Genomic DNA, 20,522 nt, shown 5'->3' on the forward strand with positions numbered 1-20,522 from the left:
AACTTGAAGCTAATGAGGTCATCAACGTCTCCATCCCCTCCGGTCACCAAAAACCAAATCCCAGCCGTATCCGCATCCGCATCCGCATCTACCAACACCGTTGTGGTTGCGAAATTCAATTTTGAGTACTGCTGAAGTGCGGCCAGGCAGTCCCTGATTGAGGTGTTTGATTAATGGGACTGGGCCCTGTCCTCTCCATAATCAGAATCCGAAACTTGTTAGCTGGTCGCCCACCACTAACTGGTCAACCCGAGATCTAATTTCCATACCGATTACAAGACCAGAACCACAGACACAATTGCGCCAAATTGGAGCACTACCTTTGCACTGGCTTTGCTTATTGAATCAAATTCGAAGTGACCCACTTTGTCCTTTTAGTCAGAGGACCTTTATAATTGTACTTTGTTCTTCTTACAATCTTGTTCTCTAGAAGCAATATTATGTTGTTACTAGTAGTTGGCCAAACTAAATTATAGTTCCTGCCTACTCAAGCTAAATAGTGCGGAATTCAATATTATAAATTCATATATTAATTTTTGAGTGGCACATACTCCGCACTTCGATTTCCCACCACAGGACCCACGATGGTTGAAGGCACTGAGCTCCCTACTCCAAATATTCTATTATTCCACTGTTTATGACTTGACTTTAAAGGTTGGTCCACTCGACCGAAAGACGCCAGAGGATCAGGAAGTGGAGCAGGAACCGGAAGGGGATGGGCAAATAAATTGGTTTCTGACATAAAGGCATAAAACCATTAGATGCCAGCCCACACACAGAGAGGGTGAGGGAGGGGCGCCCCAGCCAGGCTCTCAGCCTCCATTTGAATGTGTGCGAATATTTATGCACACATAAGAACATCTAAGAACATTTCATAACCCTAACCGTAAAAAGCAACGACAATTTCGTCCTTATTTTGCTGTCGTCGCCAGGTGAGTTCAAAGGGTTTGCCATTGTCCTCGGAAGTGTGAAGTCACATGAAAGTTTATGCGTTTGCTTAAAGAGTGGCTATAATTACGCAATGGCAACGGAATTTCCAGATTTGTGAATACTTCAAGACCTTATTTGCCAAATTCCTAACAAAAAGCATTGTTTTATTGTCAGTTCTATATGTTTACTTACAAATGGGCAAAGGGCCAATGTACAGGTGAAATGATTGCGGGCAATCAAGTGGCTCGAGGAACAGCCTCTAAAAAACGGTGTAAAACTTGGTTGTTAAAATATTTAACAAGCCGCAGAGCAACAGCAAGTGCCAGCCAAATGGGTTAACACTCAGTTGTGCTTCCGTGTTCGAGGAGCATTCGTTGCTGCGCTTTTATCATCTTTCTGGCCCGCCCAAAAGGCCCGCCGTCTTGGCCACAATTGGCATGTTGGTGTGCGGTTGCGGGATGCAGTCCACATTCTGCAGCCATGTGGGCCACAAAAATGCGGTAAAAAGATTACCAAGAGCGAGCAAGCGTGCTGCAAGACGTCGAAACGAGCAACGAAGAGGTAACAACCGCTTTTGGCTTCGCAACGACTTTGCCATGCAAACCAAATTGTTATCATTCAGTTTCATAGCTGTGCTCCTGCCAGTGGATAAGTTTAGGGCTTGAGGGCTCTAGGTAATCTGCATTTGAATCAGAGAAATGACGAAGCTCCTCAACTTCAACTTCACAAGGGGCTATATATTAAATTTTGTGATAGCTTGAAAGTAAACCTCAAGTAAACCTAGAATTAGAACTCAAGCATGAGTATTTCGCATAGAAGCCTTTATTTATCTCGTATTTAAGGTCCTACATAAAAAGTTCTTCTATTTAGAATCTCAAAAATGTTGTTTGTAGAATTTTACAGCCAAATAGTTAGTGGTAGCAGTGGAAAACAGAAAAATAGTTGTCATGCACATTAGATTTCAATTTGAACACAGCAGTGAAATTCCGGCTCAATTCTTCGAGTGTAAATTATAATTGATTAAATTTCATGAATTATTAAACCTGTTTGCACAATCCAGTTAATAGCGGAAAATTAATCAAATACATGTAATTGATTTGTTTGTTGCTGGCAATCGGATTAACCCAAAAATGTGCGCCAATAAAATGCCATTCATCTGATAATTCAGTGGGCACAAAAAGGAACTTTAAAGCCAGCCCAAATGATTTACACTTTTCAGTTCAATGAACTGGGCACATTTTGATTGGAGGAATGGGGCTGTGTGGGCTTTTGGGTTTCCGAAGTGACAAAACAGGAAAAGCATTTGCCCGAGACACTTGAAGTGTAAACTTCACGGCCTCAAGGCGTCCGTACAAGTGCAATCAATGATAAATCTCCACGCAACAATGCGAATGGGTGCTTATTGTAGGCCAAGCCACATATAAGCAAACAATATATAATTCTATTTGGGGTGTGGTTACGGTGCTGCGCCCTCCAATTTTATCGCTTTTGCTGCTGGAAATCAATTGAATTGAAGGGCTCACGGAGGAGAATTGGAATGGATACGTTTGTCGGCGCAATCTCGAGGCACGGATATAGGAAGTGAAACCTCCGGTTGTTGTGCCCAACAAACACCCCACAATGTCGGTCATTAGAGCACTTTAAGGAGCACGCATTGTATATGCGAGCATAGCGCCTACAATGTCTGGGACTTCACCATTCACTTCCTCACTTCGCCAGATTATCGCCCGGCTGACAAATTGCCGGCCAGACAAGGACTTCTGATAGCGCCAAATCCCCTCTGGAGCAGACTTTAATTCTCAATGAAGTCCTTGTAAAATAAAAAATCCTGCGTCCTGAATCCTGAATCCGGCAAGCCCAGAAACATAAAAGCGAAAATGTATTTCAATCTATTTGGCACAGTCTATAGGTGGCGACTGCTGGCCAGGAAAGATTTATGGCCCGCTCTCGTTAAATGCTCTGTCAGGAGACAGCAAACAAAAAGGGTTTAACTGATGGCAGGGATATGGATATTTCACTGAAAAGGGTGAAAGCAACAGTTGAATTATTTACGCGAACTCGAGATGGATATTTAATCTTGCCGTTGGAGATGCATGCATTGATTCTTATTTTAAACATAGAAATCAAACTTCCCATTAAGATAACTTTATTGGACCGATAAGTGCTCCAATGAAAGGGTCCCATTTCTTAGTGTGATACAAATTTTCTAATTGTAATAGGATTTAATGGGATCAAAATATATAGATTACCTGCTTAAATATTGAGTGAAACAGAGTACGTATCACAAACATTTTTAAATAAATAATATTTAAATAAGCTCTCAAATTACTGAATACCTTTTGTAGATCGAAAAAACTCAGCAGATCACAGTGAACTCCAAAAAAGTGCACATTAGCCAGTTCTTTGGGTCAAGTGTTGCCAGTTTCCGAACACGAAATCTCACGAATAATGTGTATGTGACTGGAATATAAATTCATATTACGGCAACAGAAAGCACAAATTCAGGCAGAACCACGCCCATTCTCGCCTGAGGGGGGCGGAAGTATAACGAGCTGGTCCCCTTTTCCGTCCAACACCAACACCAACACCCTCCCCGCCGCACCGCCTCCCCTCTCCACGAAAATAAGACTCTAATGTGACATTTATAAGTGCCGGGCGACGAATGGGCGACGTTGCATGTGCCACACTGACGAGCTACGAGAATTACAAAGTGCATTTTTCATCGTTCTCCCAGAAGGGCGAACAACTTGCGCAACTATTTTTGAGATACTCATATCATATTCTTGCTTTGGCACTTGAGTATGCGAAATTTGCGACATACTTTTAAAGTTCTTTGAGCGGCAAAGTGTTCTAGATCTTGACAAAATTAGGCTCAGCCCAGGGTATACATGTGTTGTCCTGAATAGTGCCAGATTGCAACTTATAATGCTAGCAATTTCAAGCACTTAGAGTGCACTTCTTAATCGCAAATTCGTGAAAGTTACAAATTTCACCTACTCAAAGTGCTGTAAAATTGCTTAGTTGCAGTCTAAGTAAGTGCCACAAAGGCATGTAATATTTACTAAATGAAAATGTAGTGTATCTACAACTTTGTGATCTATTTTTCTACTACTAAGACCACTGGTTCAGATTTTCTAAGGCTTATAGCATCCTTAAGGGAGTTTGTATTGACATTGCCCCCTGCAATTCGAAGCAGTTTTAGATCTTTGCATTTTGCAATGATTGGCAGGAGATTATTGGAAACATCCGTTGGGCAGAACATCCTGAGGCAGAGCTCCTCCAGATTGGCAAGACAACCCAGCATCTCCACACAGTCAGTCGTTGAGTAGAAGCCCTTGAAGTACCTTAAGCTCTGGATGCGGACCAGTTGGCAGGTCTCCTGCAGAGTAAGACTTCCTCCGTCGATGGACAGGTGTGTCAACTGTGATTTGGCAGCCAGAGCTGAAAGAAGTGGTTCAAAGGAGCCGCTTCTGCGAATACCACAGTACGATAGTTCCCGGAGCTTGGGTAGCCTAGCCAGTTGCAAATACTCTGAAGAATTCGCGGGCATGCCGAACTTGAGGCGCTCCAAGTTCTTGCAGTGCGGCACTATGTAGCTCAAATTCTTCTGAATGCAGGCATAGCCGAGATGAAGGCTGCGAAGATTGCCACAGGACTTGCAACATTTCGCCAGAGTTGCGAGTAACATTTTTGGGACGAGGATCTGCAGGTGCTCGAGATGGCAAAGTTGACTTAGACGGTCTAGGCTGCAGTCTATATAGTTAGAAAATTAGTTGTTTGAAAAATTGGTCCCATTTGAAAGTAATATTTGTACTTACCGTCTCTAGCACGAATTTCCAACCTTCTGAGCTGCGGTAAATGCCTGACGGCAGTCAATATTTGATCGAAGGGCTTTTCAACGGGTGTAATTAGCATCGATTCCTGCTTGACTACCAAATACTCTAGCCTAATCATTCCGGCCAAACTCTGGCATAGAATTCGAAAACAGTTTTCGGGCGCTACACATCCATAGGTTCTATAACATCTGGCCGTATCAAAGTGATCCAGATCAATGGTCAAGGACTCGACTGTCTCGCGACAAATACAAAATTGTATCAGCTCCAGTCTTGAACTGTCTTTATCGAGGGTATACACACGGTATTTACCAGCACATTGATTTATAAAAAGCTGACGAAATCTATGACACACTTGGGCGAAAATAATGCGATCTGAAGTGGGTAAAAGTTCAAATATATGGTACAGACAGTCGTCGTAGAGCTCTTCTATTGCGAGACCCATATCGAAAGCAGTGGAAACAAAACTGAAATAAAAATTCCCATTCTAACATTCCCAACCCCAAGACACGTCGCAACTTTATGTTATGAGTAATATTGTTATTTTCCCGCAGCTTAGATACGTACTAATCAGCAATTGGCCAGACAACCAGTTTTGCGGGGTATATTTGGAACTGACCTATGGCAATGATTGTTTGTTTGGGAAAAATAAAGCTTTATCAGCTGATTCGAAAGTATGAAGCTTTGTTTTGACTGGCGCCATCAGGCGGATAGATCACTTATCAGTACTTCTATTACCTTAAAGTAAGTGTATTCCTAATTTGGATTCGCCCACAGGTGCATGGTAATTGGAACCAATTTATTTTCGACTGACATACACATAAAGTAATATAATTTAGACAAGGAGTTTCGATTCAAGATTGCTATCGTTTCAGGGACTTCGACTTCGGTTGATCCCCAGCTCCAGAGTGATTGGTTTGCTCCTGACTTTTGCGCTTTCTACGTTTTCTTGCCTGAATATCCAAGTTGGTAGTTTTCGAGAAGAAGCGGGTCGCTTGAACTCGTAGACAGTCGGTTTTAGCTGGTTGGATGGCAGGCATCTTCGGTTTGGATGGCAGTACAAGTTCATGGGCGGTGATGCGTTTCATGGTTATGTACTGACCGCAAACCTGCGGTAGAAATATCTCCGATTCGTGGACATTACATTCCACGAGCACCACGCTGCCATTTGAGATGAGCTTGAGGGAAAACTGTGGACACCGCACACCTTCGTCCGCAACTCTTCTGAATGCACCGCCATCGATGGACGCCGCCCAGGGTGCCAGACCAGCCGTCGCCGTTGTAATCCGTGCCTGCATCTGTGGGCGCTGGACGACCTGACCATTGTCTTGACCATGGGTCGACTCGTCACAAAACTCGAGCTTTGGATTCGGCCGACGATTCCGTATTATGTTCCACAGCACGATGCCAGTTTGGTGCATCTGTGGTACAAAAATCTCCGACTCGTGATGTGAAGCGTCCACGAGGACCACTTTTTTGTCAGAGATCAATCGAATATGAAAACTTGTCATAGCTTTTCAAAAATATCACACAAACATATCAATTTTATTTAGGTGTAGTTTACTTTTTATTTTGAGCTACCAGCAAATATTGAAAAGTTTCTCAGGGAAATAGCTACAGAATCGCTAAAGCCGAATATCAAAATCGAGTTCAAACCTGTAATTTTGTACAGCAAGACTGTTCTTTATATTCGCATACTTAGAAATGCCCAAGATGTCTTTGAGATATGTGAGCTGGACAAGAATACAAATATTTTGAACACCGGAATCAATCGCAATATCGCCTTCTAGATCATCAAAACTAACAAAATCGTTAGAATCCACAAATTTCCATAGTTCTTCTTCTATATTAAGCTTGATTTTCACCTCCAACTCCTTCAGACCTCTGATTTTAGTTAAATGGTGTAGGTTTTCTGTAATAGTTGGAAGCTGCGATTGCAGGGCTTCCAACAACAGAAAAGATGCTCCAGCTTCGCTGCATTTGGGATTATTTCGCTTTTGAATCTGTTGCAGAAGATTTTGTTTTTCGAACCATAGTGGCTCAGTTCCGGCTTCTAACATATAATGCCAGTCCTGTAACCTTAATATCACATCTTCGTCCGACTTTCTTTTAATTGTAAGCCCAATGTGTCCCATATTAGACATAATATCTATGCTGTTATAGTTGGGATTATTGTGTTCCAGGGGTTCCATTCCCAAGTTTATGGCGCTGATATTTGGCAACTGAAGTGAAGCAGGAGTATCTCTTGACCGACTTGGCTTCAATTCGCAAATTAATCTGTTTACATGCACTTTTGACAACTCCTCGACTTCCTCTGTTCCGAGCATTGCCTGCTGGATTGAAAATTGTTGCAAAACAGTTTCATTCAGTGCCATTGATCTAAATAGAGCACTCAGTGAACCCTCTTGTGGGTGCCCGAAAATGTCAAAAATCTTTAATTTCGGCAATTTGGCCAGTGGAGTGTATTCGTTGGCATTCATTTCCGGTTTCATATGAACCGTCAGCTCTTCTAGATTTGCGCAGTATGGTCCTATATCCGCCAGTCTACCGAATATAGAAGTGCTTGTAATCGCCAAGTTGGTGAGTTTCGGATTCGATTTCACACATTCCATCAGCTCATTAGCTCTCATGGGCACAAAGATATTAAGACTCTTCAAATTATGAAAATGTTCCAGATGTTCAGGTGAATAATCTAAAAACAAAGATCGCTGATTAAGTTTTCAACTTGTATGTGCAATTCATTACTTATCATTTGAAGGGTTACGTTGCTGAGACTTTTCTTTTCAGCGAGAAATTTCATGGTCTTTTCAAATATCTCCATATGAACTGGGTAGTACACATCATTTGGTATATAATGCAATATGCAGCTTGAGAGTGACGTATTTTCTTCAAGAACTGTAAAAAATATATCCCAGAATGTTCTTTTCTCAGCTGAAGTGCATTTCATTCGGTTGAAATAGAGCTCTTCAAATTTAAGAATAACACATCTACAGGTCCACGAATGAAATTTTTCGACATCGAGTCGAATGTAAAGGTTTTGATTCCAACAATGAAATAGTGAATGTATCCGATCATCAGTGATAGCAAACAATATTAAATCCCTGTATCGAATTAGGTCTGGAATTTCATTTTGGTCATATTCACAATTCTTTTTTATTTGCTCAAATATTGAAAACCAACAATATGGATTTATTTTAAAAATGTATGAGTTACTCATTATAAAAAATGTTTACTTCTTTAATAACTGCGTGTTTTGATTGACTTATTCCTATATTAGTTCTATTATAACTAGTTCCGCAAATTAATAATATCAATTTGGTCTACGTATCGGTTCTTTTAATCTTCTCCGATAAGATAAGATAAGATAAGATAAGCTATGTGAATTGTTAACAATAATGCTGTGTAGTTGTGGCCACACATACTTTTAATCGAATTTCTTATAAATTACTACGCTGGCTGTTACCTTTAGTAAACCTGGCAGACATGTCCTTGCAAATATCCTGTTCTCTCCTACTTTTTTGCCGAGCTTGGTCATAAAACACCAGCAGTGGAGGAGCTCTTTGTGGAAAATTTAATAGTTGGGGCCATAAATTCGGCGGCTGGTGCAATTAGGGGAAATGTTCGAGCCATTGGTTTCTGGTGCATCGCTGATGGCCGATTCGAAGACTTTCTCTTTGTCTTCTCCTTTTATAAGTTACTATCGGGAAAGTTGACGCAAATTGGTAGCATAAAATTCAGCTAGTTAAATGAAAGAACATTATAGGTCCTTTATCCTTAAGCCTTGTATCTGAGATGGTATGTTCATTATTTTTCCTACTTGCCACCAATAAAATCTGAATGAATTTAGCAATCGTGCTTTTCAGGTGCTCGTTAGCATAACATGTTCTTGATTTTTACTTACCCCCAAGGATTGATGTAAGTTTGCGCTTCAATGGCCTGTCATCGCTTGTCTCCTTGTCCAAAAATGTGTGTAATTTAATCAGACGCAGGGCCAAGAAATAAAGTAGGCCTAATGTGCGAAAAGATGACAGGCGATGTGTAGGTAGTCCCAGCCGCAGGGCAGGACCTCTGATATTGTATATGTTTTATCCTTCTTTTAGCCGTTTGTGCTGTCTCTGCTGCGCAAATGAGATGAGGACATTTGCATAAGTAAGAAAGTAAGAAAGTGTGAAAGTGACACCGGGCTGCCTTTGTTTTCTTGAACACCGTTTTTGCGCTTTTTGACAAATGACTTAAAGCCTTTTGGGCCATCCAAGGGGCCATGAAAAGGGTTCAAGTAATTTGTTGGGACTCTTGAATATTGAATGCGAATGTGAATCACGTGCTGGTCCGAATAAAAATGAAATATCTTTTTGGCGAAGCAATAAACAAGCTGAAAACAAAATGCGCTAACCGCCATGACACAAAATGCTTTATGTCCAAATACGAGTATGCTGAAGGCATTTTGGAATTTAGGCATTACGTAATACCATCAGATGTACCATAAAAATTGCATAACCCATTTAATATCTGATAAACCTGTGTTTTTTTTCCTCTTAAGGAACTCTTAAGACATATAACATATTTGCAATGATTGATTTCCCTATATGATATAGAACACTTGAGAAATGGTATGTTCAGAAATATTTTGCGCTCACTTACAGAAAAGTTTCCTTACCACTTTAACTGGGCTTGGTACAGATGGTCAGATGGTCATACGCTTATAATCCGTACGAACGCACATCTGTCTTTCAAATATGAAAGCAGATTGGCTCATTCGCAGTGCCTCTGCCCGCTTCCATTTCGGGTTTATTGCACCAACTGGCGGCGGGGATGTCCGCCCAAGAAAATGGCGACGTGGGAGGTGTGGGCTTCGTCCGGAAACTTATTTATGTATGCCTTTCCGGTCGTTTTCTTCGCCCAACGCATTTCTCGCATGTGTAAGTTCGTTTATTGTCGCACAGACAATCGCACAAACAAGAGTGTTTGACTGGATGGCCGGAGGATTGGCGGAGTGAACGTTGGTGCCTGTGGGTGGTTATGGGTGCCAGTGGGTGGCTGTGGATGGCTTTGGGTTGGCTGAAGGTCTATTCCGCACTTATGACACGCCCGCGCACACTTTCACTTTACATAAGCTCCTAGCCGGAGGTCCTTTAAACGACCGAAGTCGTCGTGTGTGTGCTGTGTTGACAACACTTGATAATTCCTTGCATACACGCACTTTGACTGCAAGACACTATTATCCAATGCCATCCCATACACATGTATCCACAGGATACGCCACTTCCATTGCTGTGCGTACTCTGATGCCCCTGGGCATCTGGAGGCTGCTCGTCTGCGGCTTTGAATTATTTAAAATTGTTTCCTCATACCCGCTCTTGTGGGTGGCTCCGTGATATATATTCATCGATGGAATTGTGCGAAATATAATATTTGTCCTGGTCCATAAAGTTTGATTTACAGTACGCCTTGCGGGCTGTCGTTTAGCTTTTAATCGTGCTTCGGGTTAAGTAAGTCAAATCATGGCGTCTTATTGCGATTCTTATCTTATTTTCATGGTCTTTCCAAATATCTCCAAATTTTTCGACTCGGGTCGAATGTAAAGGTTTTGATTACAGTAATGAAAAAGTGAATTTATCCGATCATCAGTAATAGCAAACAAACTAAAATCCCTGTATCGAATTATGTCTGGAATTTCTTTTCGGTCTATTCACTTTATTGATTTATTTTACAAATGTATGAGTTAGTGCCGACTTATTCAATAACTGCGTGTTGTGAGTGACTTATTCCTATATTAGTTGTATCAGAAATGGAAATGAATCATGATCAACATCTTTGGTCTACGTATCGGTTCATTTAATCTCCTCCGATAAGATAAAATGAGCTATGTGAATTGTTATCAAAAATGCTGTGCAGTTGTGGCCATAAAAAATACTTATAATTGAATTATAGGTGGCTGTTACCTTTAGGAACCGTGGTAGACATGTAAATACGAATAAATATAAGTAACAAAAAATGTTTTAATCAATCTGATATATTTTGAAAGATATAAATTGCATTTCACAGCTCTTCTCTAACTGAAATAAGCCGCCGAAGGCAATTTCGTGCACATAATTCGTTCTTGCCTTGTGAAGACGCGGTTTTACAACGAGGACATGATATTGAATTGCCGATGGGTTTGGTTTACCTCTATTCTGTTCTGCGCTGCGACCACGTGCTGTGTTAATTTAATTAACGAGCAACGCAAAGAAATTACTGGCTGCTTCTCAGCGAAAAGTTGAACAGCTGCGGATGGCGGGGGCTTTGGCGAAAAAGTTGAGGGAAAAGGAAAATACCTGGCAGTCAGGCCATAGATCAAAGTACGCCCGCTGAGCTCGGCTTTTCCGCTCCTCCTCCATGTGTTTGTGTATGTGTTTCCTATGCGTGTGGCCCGTCAGCAGGTGTGTGTGCTTGTGCGCGTGTGTGTGTGTGTGCTGAGCCTCCTTGGTGTTATATAAAGTAGGTCAGTAGTAGTGCCGTGCCAATAAAAGTTAATGCTGCCAGGTGAGAGCTTGTGTGTGTCCTGGCCTGTTGATATTTTTTAATATTTATAGAATTTTAAAAGGCCCGTTAAGTGTAGATATTAAACATTTAAATTCGAAAACCAGTGGTAACCATTTTTCAACACTGAGAGTTGCAATGATGCATGAAATCAGAACGAGCTAATGTAACGAACAAACCGCAATTTGCAGGCTTAGTTGAAATATTATTCGGTACTTGCTACTTCTTTCGCAATGCATAACTCATTATCCATTTGAAAAACAGATCGCAAGTCTATATTAAAGGGTCTATCGCCTATGTGTCTTAGCCTGCTGCACTTCGTCCTCACCTTGGGAACCTAAAATAAAAATATTTTGGATGGATTTCAGATTGTATCGCCCTCCTTGCCCTTTTCCGCCCTGCTGCCTTGTAAATAAAATTATTCATCATTTTTCCCGAAAGGCCCCCTTAGGGTTCAGAAGTCTCAAGGGTTCATGTTACGCCGAGGCAAGATTTCTTTACGAATTAAAACATTAAAAACATTCATTCCAACCCACAGCAGTATATGAGTAATTCACGGGCACTATATAAGTATGAACAACACACTGTTGTTTTCATTTTCCCGCTTCCCAGGCTGGCTTCCCGCAACCCAGTGGGGTTATCGCCAGTTAAGGAAGGTATCTTATCTGTCTTTGTGTATCTGTATCCTTATCATTATTGCAATATTCTGCAATTTTTTGGCTTAGTCGCATATCACTCTTTGTTCGTGATGGGTGAACTTAGAATTTTGCAACTAAACGATTATTGCCTGAAGAGCATATTGGAATTTGTTGATGTAAAATCACGTATCAGTTTCGCCCACACCTGTTCTAGATTTAGAAATGTTTTTCATGCCTGGTCACGATGTGAATACGCAAATTATTATATGGTTGGTGATGTTGAACCCTGGGAGTTAATATTACTAAGTCTTGTTTCAAGAAGTGTTAAGTCGCTAAGCATATTCGCTGATGATCTGGTTAGTTCACTTAATGCCAATTTTTCTAAAAACAAAAGGGATGGTGCTTTTTCAAAATTCTATAACCTGATCCGAAGCATGAGCAATTTGGAGTCCATCAAAATAAGGCAGATAAATCCTCATCCGGTCACCAAACTTATACTAAAGGCCATTCACAACTTACCAAATGTAAAGCAACTGCATATATGCGTTCTACGTAAGTATTATAATTCCGATATATACTATTCGTGTATTAATTTTTTGTATAGGTCCCGAGAATTTTGGAAAATTAATACTACAAAATTGTCGATCTCTGACTGCACTGAGAACTCTACATCTTTCGAAGGAAGTGAGCAGTTCAAGTCTACGGAATCTATTGGCTTTTTTGCCTGACTTACAAGAACTGAGCTTCTATATAGATCGATCCACTGTGTCGCAATTGCTTGTCTGTTATAGAAATCAAAGAACAACCGTGACGACGATCTTCGATTTCCTAGCCAGCAGGAACAAATTAAGTGTCCTTCGAATCAGGGGACAGATCATAGCTAACTACGAGGCACAGTCGCTCGCCAATATAAAATCATTAAGGGATCTGGATTGCAGTTTTAATGACCCTGAACTTGTGATATATCTAACGTCACTCACCTCTTTACAGAGCTTGCGAATAACGTACCTCCATCATCTAGATATATCTTCAACATATCTGGAATTAATCCGGCAGTGCAAAGACCTCCAGGTATTACGACTCTTCGACTGCAATATAAATCCTGACTTCGTTAAAAAAGCGTCTGAAGTATTACATCAGAATGAGTCAAAAAATACGTTACAACTATTAATTCACGGTCGTCATAACTCACTTACGTTAGAGGATTTTAGAGCAAATGCCTCAGCCAGCAATAATATGATCTTCCGTTCAATGACAGCATCTGATCTATTAGCATTATAAAAATAAAAATAATAAAAAAAAGTATATAATCTAATACTAATACTCTAACTTATCGTAATCTGAACCTACACAATTTACAATACATTTGTTACATATGTGCAATATCTGTAGAAACTCGTGTAGAGGTGGGCTCACTTAGCGTATCGACCTAAATGTGTTTTATCCGACGAAAGAAAACTCTTAAGACAAAATTGTTTATTTAAATTTTACCCACCCATTTGAATAAAAGCGCCTGCGGTGCTTGATGCCGAAAAAAGTTAAAAGTAAAAGCATTATTGGTGGGAGGAGTGGCATTTCCAATTATGCGAAACTCCGAACTGTTAATGAAATGTGTCAGAAACAATTTGGCATAATTTTTCACTTAAAGCTAAAAACAATTTATAATTAGAAAAGGCTCTTAGAGTGGTCGAAAAAAGACAATAAACGAAATAATGGCACCTGTTGTGCAGACTGCGATGTCGCTGACTTTCCTCTCATTTTGCAGTGACAGTAATCAGGACGCAGGACAAACACAGTGATTGCTGATAGACAGGGGCAGACAGGGAAAATGAAATGGCAACTGTCGCAGACGGAAGTGCGTCAAGTGTGGCGGAAGTGGAATACGAGAAGAACAAGCTGGCGGACCGGAAGCGGCCATTGTGTTTTGGCGGTGAAAATGGAGGTGGCGGCGGAATTTATTGTTTCTTTTTTAGATCTTACTCACTGGGTCTCGGTTAAAGTGTTTTATTTATGACGGACTCCAGCGCATCATATTTTGTGTGTTGAAACAGTATTGTTGATCAAAAATTAAACTCCATTCTGTCATTAACTGCATAACTTTGATTTGAAACCATTTTCTCTTTAAAGGGAGCTGTATGGCAATGCATTCAACATAATTAAATTGTTCTACAAGTGTAGAAAATTGATTGCCATGTTCCTGTCGTTCGAGAACTTAAGAAAGTAATTGCACTGTTTGACAAGGTCCAAACAAAACCGTGTGACCTTTTCACTCTTTACAGCCTTAACTTGCAATGCCCTTTGGACAGAAGTCTCAAAGTTTTTGGCAAAATCTCTTGGCTTGTTGACACTTGAACTGGTTTGACATGGTGCAATGCTCCATCAGACTATTTCGTAATTGGATATTTCGAAACATTTTAAAATGTCGTGCAAATTTTCGATGCCAAGCTGCAGAACTTGGTGAAGTGTTTCAATTAAAACTTGCTCAGCTTGTTGACATTTATCGAACACAAAGCCATCAGTGTCGCATCCGGTTGTAACCAGGGGTTTTTGTCAAGCTAAACGCCCATCCACATCCTGTCTGCCCCTTGACATCCTGGGGCCTCCTCAACATGATGGTAGTTCTTAATGTCATTGTTGAAGGGCTCGTAGTTTGCTGGTAGCAGACATCTCAGATATTTTCCAAGGAAGTGCACTTGCCAAAGGACATTTCGCAGCAATAACCAGAAACAGAGCTCTGCAATCAACGATTGGCTTTCATCTACTGGCTTTGGAATGGGGTTAAAAGTCGACTGAATTATACCAAAGTTTTCTTGTCACAAATAGCTTGCTCTCTCTTTTTATTAAAAAGAAATAACAGTTTAAAAAACTTGTATACAACTGAATTCATTTCTATGGCCTTAATTTATCTCAGCTTATAAAATTCTCAAAAAACAAATTAATTTTAATAACCGTTTTAGCTGTTTTACTTTGCTTTGCATTTTGAAATGTTCAATTTTTTGCGTATGACATAACTATTTTATTTATCACATTTATTTAGGACTTTTTTTCACAAAATGGTTTGGCTATTTAAAAAGTCATGGCCTGCGCTGAATTTATGTTGAACATTAATGAGTGCAGAAAAAATTGATTAATGTCTCTCATTAGCTCAATGGCTTTGTTCGTCGAGGCATTTAACATCTGTTTTAAAATTAGTTGACCTATTTGAACAAGGGAAAAATGAAATTTCGGAGTGCTTCCAAGCCATTAACATTGCATGGACTATTGTGAGAAAACAAGGACTGAAATTAATGTGGCAGGCAATATAGCTATGACAGATTTGCGTCGGCGAATTTCCCGGGGACCGGAGATTTTGACACGCGTGCAAAGTGATTGCGTTTTGTTGCCATCAAAATACACATAAATAATCCAATTAATTGACAACGGCGACACGAGGCATCCTTTTGGGACCCCGAATAATTGGTTTACGGCTAAAGGACCTCCACTCGCTCAAAGTGGCGGTTTGAAGTTTCAGAAGCTGTTTCGCAGTTTCAGGTGTATTTGATGAACCCCTCGAGCCCTCGAGACCCGCACAAAATGGCTAATTGGTTGCACAGAAAGGTACATAATTGGCAGGGCGGGTATCGGATGGGCCAATTGGACCCGGAGCGAACTGTTTAATTGAATCTGGCCAGAAGGGTTCTACGTAATAAATAAACCGTCGCCAGGGAGCAGGATGTATAGATTGTCCCATCTTGGTCTAAAAAGTAGTTAAAGCTTCTCAAGTATATCCAACAAATAAAGAAATACAAAACACCAGGAATTATCAAATGTGACCCAAATTAATGTCCCAGTTATGATTTATTTATGGCATCCCCTAGAGATTTTATTTGGCAAAAAATCAATTTATTAAATGTATTAAGTGCATCGCCTGCATGCTTGCATTAAAAAGCAAATATGACGGAAAAAATGGTACAAATTTGCCAGTGTCAGTCGACATTTTTCACCATATTTTCGCTATCACAATTTTAAATAATTAACCCATATAAAGTTCACTTGCCGACTTCAACGGATGAATTGAGGCCCAAAGTCAACGAACCGATAAATACGAGTTCATAAATCCTCGAAATGCATTTTGTAATTAAGTGCACAAATATTTAAGCTTGGCTTGAGGGATGATACTTGTTCGCATTAAATGCATAATTAGCGCTGCTCTTTTGTATAATGTATTTTAATAAACTTTCAGCGTATGCCTTAAACAAATATCACGCAATGCATTGTAGATAAATTTGAATGCATTTCATGGGCTTTAAATGTTGAGCAACATTTCTGTGCTTTTTTCATCAATATTAATATATTCCAGCACTTTTTTGCCCGCCACTCTTATCGCTGTGTGAGAATGGAAAACCCGCACTCGAAATGTAAGAATTCATTCAATTGCAATTGCAAATTTGTGTCACTGAACTGTGAAACAATAAAGATTATCCGCCCGGAGATGAGAATGCAATGTATGACCGGGTTTCGGTTACCAATTTAAATATCAGTTGGGCTGACTTGCGAGGGTAGAACAGCAAAAAGGATTTATTCTCGGGACAGTTTCAACGTTCTGAGAAAGCAAATAATGTGGCTAATAAGACTGAAAATATAACAGCAAATACATACGTGTCTATTTAATGCCAGACCTGAATTAATCGCAAATGAAAATGAACCAAAGGATCTGGTTTTGCAGATGAGTGCCTCGGCATCCGTTGACATTCACTGATTAAGAGTGGACCGAAGTGAACTGGCTGATTGGAGAGTTCTTTGTATTTTCTGGACCATTGTTTGCATGGCCCGGGGCTCAGAGGTTGGCAATAGGATTGGCTTTCGAGCAGAGCCGATTGGCCAAGTTGTGTCTGGAATTGGCTATTTGCTTGGCACTCAACTACTTTGCAGATTTGCTCTATATATGTGCTGGCATATTTAATTAGCAGCAGTCTCACAAAATTGCCCGACATCTGACAAATTATGCCAGTGTGTGGCGTAGCCTGTCCTTTTGTCCGTATGTCCGTATGTCCGTGTGTCTGTGCGACAGGACGAAAAGGACGACAGGACTCGGCCACTAATGCACTCGGGCTAAATTATTAAACATTCATTGTCTCTCTCCAGCGATGCCTCGCTGCCTGTGTGTTTTCAACGAGTTTTCAGTGCGTAAATAAAACAGAGGCTGTTCGCTGCTTAGTTTGCACATCGCCACTCGCATCACACACTGCGTATACGCAATTTGCATTGCATTCGAGAATGCCCCATGCACTTTCAACCCCGCAACACCGCAACACACGCGCAATCTCACAAACACTATACACTCACAGTAGCAAGTGCCAGCTGTTGTCTATTAAACGTCAATTCCAATTTGTATCTGGCTTAAAAATAGCAATTGCAAAACCTTGCCAATCACGGACCCCAAATCCCGAAACGCTACAAATATTGTACTATTCCCATTTTCTGCTTGCTCATTTCATTCGGTTTTAGGTAAATGAAATACCCAAAAGTCCGACGTCCCTGCTCCGGGCGAACATTCGATTTTCCCAAGTGTCATTATTTAATTATACCTTAAGCCGCAGCCCAGCTGACAAAATGCCTGCATCACGATGCAATTCCGCTCAATTGCATTTTCCGAAAATAAACACCTGTCATTCAGGTGGGCGAATGGGAGTGTGGGAAGTGTGTGAAGTGCAGCCTCTTCGCAAGAATGTAGTACAAATTATTTCCAGCAGCGGAAAGCTTGTTGAGTTTAATCAAAATGCAAACTTACTTAGAAGTTAGTTACGTGTGCCTTCCGGTGTGTCAGGAAAATGTCTGCGTGTGTGTATGTGTTTAATTTATTTAAATTCATCCGTATGGGCTGAAATCCAGTAATGTTGTTGGCAGGTGCAAATTGAATTTATTTAATTGTCGTACGATTGGCTTAGTGCGCTCTTAGGAAAATTTATGGCTTGCAAGTTATACAATTAACAATTATTTACCAATTTTTACAATTATTTTACAATTTAACAATAATTTATTTAGCAATTTAGAAATCGTCAAGCATCTCGACTTCGAATCTTTTAACTGTCAGCCTTATACGTTCAAGTGGCCTATTAATAATTTTAAGCTGCAATTGTACAATACACAATGATATTTGTTATAACGCCTTTATTTCGATGGTTTGAATACTAACCTGCTTGCCATTTAAATATTTAGCGGCATTTTCTTGCTTGACCCTTTCACGTGTACGTGAATGATGTGTATTCCAGAGTATGTGAATATCAAGTATACCTTGATCTCTGGTCATTAGAACCACTTTCTCAAGGCTTAGCACAAACTTTTTGGTTATTCCATCAACAGGAATTCGCATTTGAAAGAAGCTCAGCTTGTTACAGTTCCTTAAAATGGGGTATAGGCATCTCGATAAGCTTACATTCTTGGGGTGGTGTTCCGATAACACCACAATACTCTCTAGATCTTTCAGCTGAGCCAGAGGCAGAGTGTAAATCAATTTCTTAAATCCACATGAGATTTTTCTTAAACACTTAAGCGTTGGTAAAGCTTCAGCTGCGGCTTTGTTAAGGTGTTCGTTAAAGTCATTTTCAAACGATGTATATATCTCTAATTCCTGCAATGTTTCGAAGTTGGATTTGGATAAATGTAGAAGATGCTGAATTGTCGGCACATATTCAGTTTCTAATATAATGCAGCGAAGATTCGCTGGAAATGAAAATGGCAAAACATCATCGAGGGAGGATTCTATTTTAAGAGTCCGCTCCTGAGGATCCAGGCTTATGTCGCAATCGTCACATATTATCTTCACACCTTGCTCCAAGAAACGGACCATTGTGGATTCCATAAATACGATCGTTTTAACAGGCAATATTAGTTTTTTAAGGTTTTTCAGTTTCAGAAACGGCTCTAAGTTATCAAGCCAAAAACTTTCGTCATTCCCTTCACAAGAAAGTACGGATCCTTCAAACCTAAATTTCAAATCCAAATTTGAGACAATGACTTTGTTTTCTACCAAAGCTGAAATATCATCGTTAACTAGTGGATTCGTACTGAGTATGCTTATTCGGTTTATTTGTGGGTGTCGTGCAATATGCCTAATGCTCTTGGGATCACAGAATCCGCACTCCAACATTCGTAGACTTTTGATTTTCGCAATAGCCTGTGCCAATTGATCGTCAATGTCAAAACCAATGCACAATTTGATTAGCGTAGACTTTTCCTTTTCACGTAAAGCCGTAAGGAGCTTAAGGATTGAAATCGATTGCAATGAAGATGACCAGTGAACTCCTCCTCCAGTGAACTCATTGTGCCATTCTTCATTTTTATCCGGCAGCTGAAATTTTGGAATGTTTGCAGTCGTTGTGACAATTTCCAACTGTCGTAGCGTTTTAAATCGAGATAGGCCGACGTAATCATTATCCCATGGATTATCATCTAGTAGAAATTTTAAATTCTTCAAGTTCCGGCAGTGGGGAACGATTTCAGAGAGCTTTCCAAAGTCGGAAAAGTGACATTGATTCACTTCCAAATAAACCAATGAAGGGTTATTAATGCAAAATTTCTTAAGGTCAGATATTGCAAAAGACGCTGTTAGGATGAGCTTCGAAATATTTCGAAAAAGATGAAGGTTCCTTATTTCGTAATCTACAACGAGAAAATTATTCTAAAGAACAAAATACATGCCGATAAGCAAGGATTCCATTTACATGCGATATCAACAATTAACTCCTTGAATTTCGGTATTTTATCCGTATCCAACGTAATGCGCTTAGCCTTGCCTTGCAATCCCATTACAATTTCTTCAAATATACTCGAGTGCTCCATGTTGTAGTCCGGATCGTTATAATGCAGTTTAATGACTCGAAGGTGTGAATTCCCCATCATGCTCTTAATATACGTGTCCATGTACAGGTCTCTTTTTTGCTTTGTGGCTCCCTGCAGACTTTTATGAATCTCCTCGAACTGTACCGTGATTTTTTTGTGAGGAACAACATACAGCAGGTCGATTTCTAATGATTGGTACATCGATAAAGACCAGTCCCAAACGATTCGCCGAAATTTCTGGCAACTGACAGCAAAATTAAAGATATCAGCGTATTTGAGGGGAGCCAAAGGTTCATCGCCATTCTGCCTTTCGCAGTTTTCCTTCAGAATGTCGAGTATGCGAAAGTACGCGAAATGAATGATGTCAAATATAGTCTTTACGTCTCCCATTTTATTGAAACGCACTCTCCGCTACGAACTCTGAAAGTACACTGGTTAGCTCGGAGACCTATTTACTGGACGGGCAATACGCACTTACCCTATACTTTTGGGGTGGCTACGGCTGCCTGATATTTAAATAACTTCTCTCTAAACACATGCACTTACATATGTATAATATAAAAACAGGGTATTTTCCTTTACATGCAAAGATAATTTACTTGGCACTGTCTCGCTGATAAGCCGCTGATAAAGCAAAAAACTTGTCAAGCAAAAACACTTAATAATGTATATAAACAGTGATTAGGGTGGACCTAAGCTACTTCGTATGTTTTAACCACTACTTTTCCATATTTTCAGTGCATATTCAATGCATATTCTGGCTTGTTAGTGGATCGTCTTT

General features: G+C 40.2%; 3 protein-coding genes across 3 annotated transcripts; all 3 read right to left on the reverse strand.

The window, feature by feature from the left end:
- Positions 1-4,023: 4,023 nt before the first annotated feature.
- LOC6545361 lies at positions 4,024-5,367 on the reverse strand. The gene is made up of 2 exons (XM_001972560.3): positions 4,749-5,367; positions 4,024-4,683 (listed from the first exon to the last, which is right to left on the reverse strand). The coding sequence occupies exons 1-2, from the start codon at positions 5,206-5,208 to the stop codon at positions 4,028-4,030; spliced, it is 1,116 nt and encodes a 371-aa protein (XP_001972596.2). The 5' UTR covers positions 5,209-5,367; the 3' UTR covers positions 4,024-4,027.
- Positions 5,368-5,537: 170 nt separating this feature from the next.
- LOC6545362 lies at positions 5,538-6,303 on the reverse strand. Its single transcript, XM_001972561.3, has one exon. It carries the CDS (start codon positions 6,272-6,274, stop codon positions 5,627-5,629), a length of 648 nt encoding a protein of 215 aa, XP_001972597.1. The 5' UTR covers positions 6,275-6,303; the 3' UTR covers positions 5,538-5,626.
- Positions 6,304-17,941: 11,638 nt separating this feature from the next.
- On the reverse strand, positions 17,942-20,168 carry LOC6545363. The gene is made up of 3 exons (XM_026977042.1): positions 19,624-20,168; positions 18,096-19,561; positions 17,942-18,029 (listed from the first exon to the last, which is right to left on the reverse strand). Exons 1-3 carry the CDS (start codon positions 20,129-20,131, stop codon positions 17,949-17,951), a joined length of 2,055 nt encoding a protein of 684 aa, XP_026832843.1. The 5' UTR covers positions 20,132-20,168; the 3' UTR covers positions 17,942-17,948.
- Between the last annotated feature and the right edge of the window lie 354 nt (positions 20,169-20,522).

Source organism: Drosophila erecta, unplaced genomic scaffold (assembly GCF_003286155.1).
Source record: "Drosophila erecta strain 14021-0224.00,06,07 unplaced genomic scaffold, DereRS2 tig00000021-arrow-pilon, whole genome shotgun sequence".
NCBI classification, from domain to species: domain Eukaryota; kingdom Metazoa; phylum Arthropoda; class Insecta; order Diptera; family Drosophilidae; genus Drosophila; species Drosophila erecta.

What these genes read in the sequence shown, in the direction of transcription:
- LOC6545361 (XM_001972560.3), bottom strand. Translation starts at nt 5,208, where the DNA reads ATGGGTCTCGCAATAGAAGAGCTCTACGACGACTGTCTGTACCATATA. An exon ending in GGAAATTCGTGCTAGAGACG is followed by an intron (nt 4,684 to 4,748) that starts GTAAGTACAAAT and finishes CTAACTATATAG; the next exon opens with ACTGCAGCCTAGACCGTCTA.
- LOC6545362 (XM_001972561.3), bottom strand. Translation starts at nt 6,274, where the DNA reads ATGACAAGTTTTCATATTCGATTGATCTCTGACAAAAAAGTGGTCCTC.
- LOC6545363 (XM_026977042.1), bottom strand. Translation starts at nt 20,131, where the DNA reads ATGGGAGACGTAAAGACTATATTTGACATCATTCATTTCGCGTACTTT. An exon ending in GTTAATTGTTGATATCGCAT is followed by an intron (nt 19,562 to 19,623) that starts GTAAATGGAATC and finishes TTCTCGTTGTAG; the next exon opens with ATTACGAAATAAGGAACCTT. An exon ending in AATATTTAAATGGCAAGCAG is followed by an intron (nt 18,030 to 18,095) that starts GTTAGTATTCAA and finishes GTACAATTGCAG; the next exon opens with CTTAAAATTATTAATAGGCC.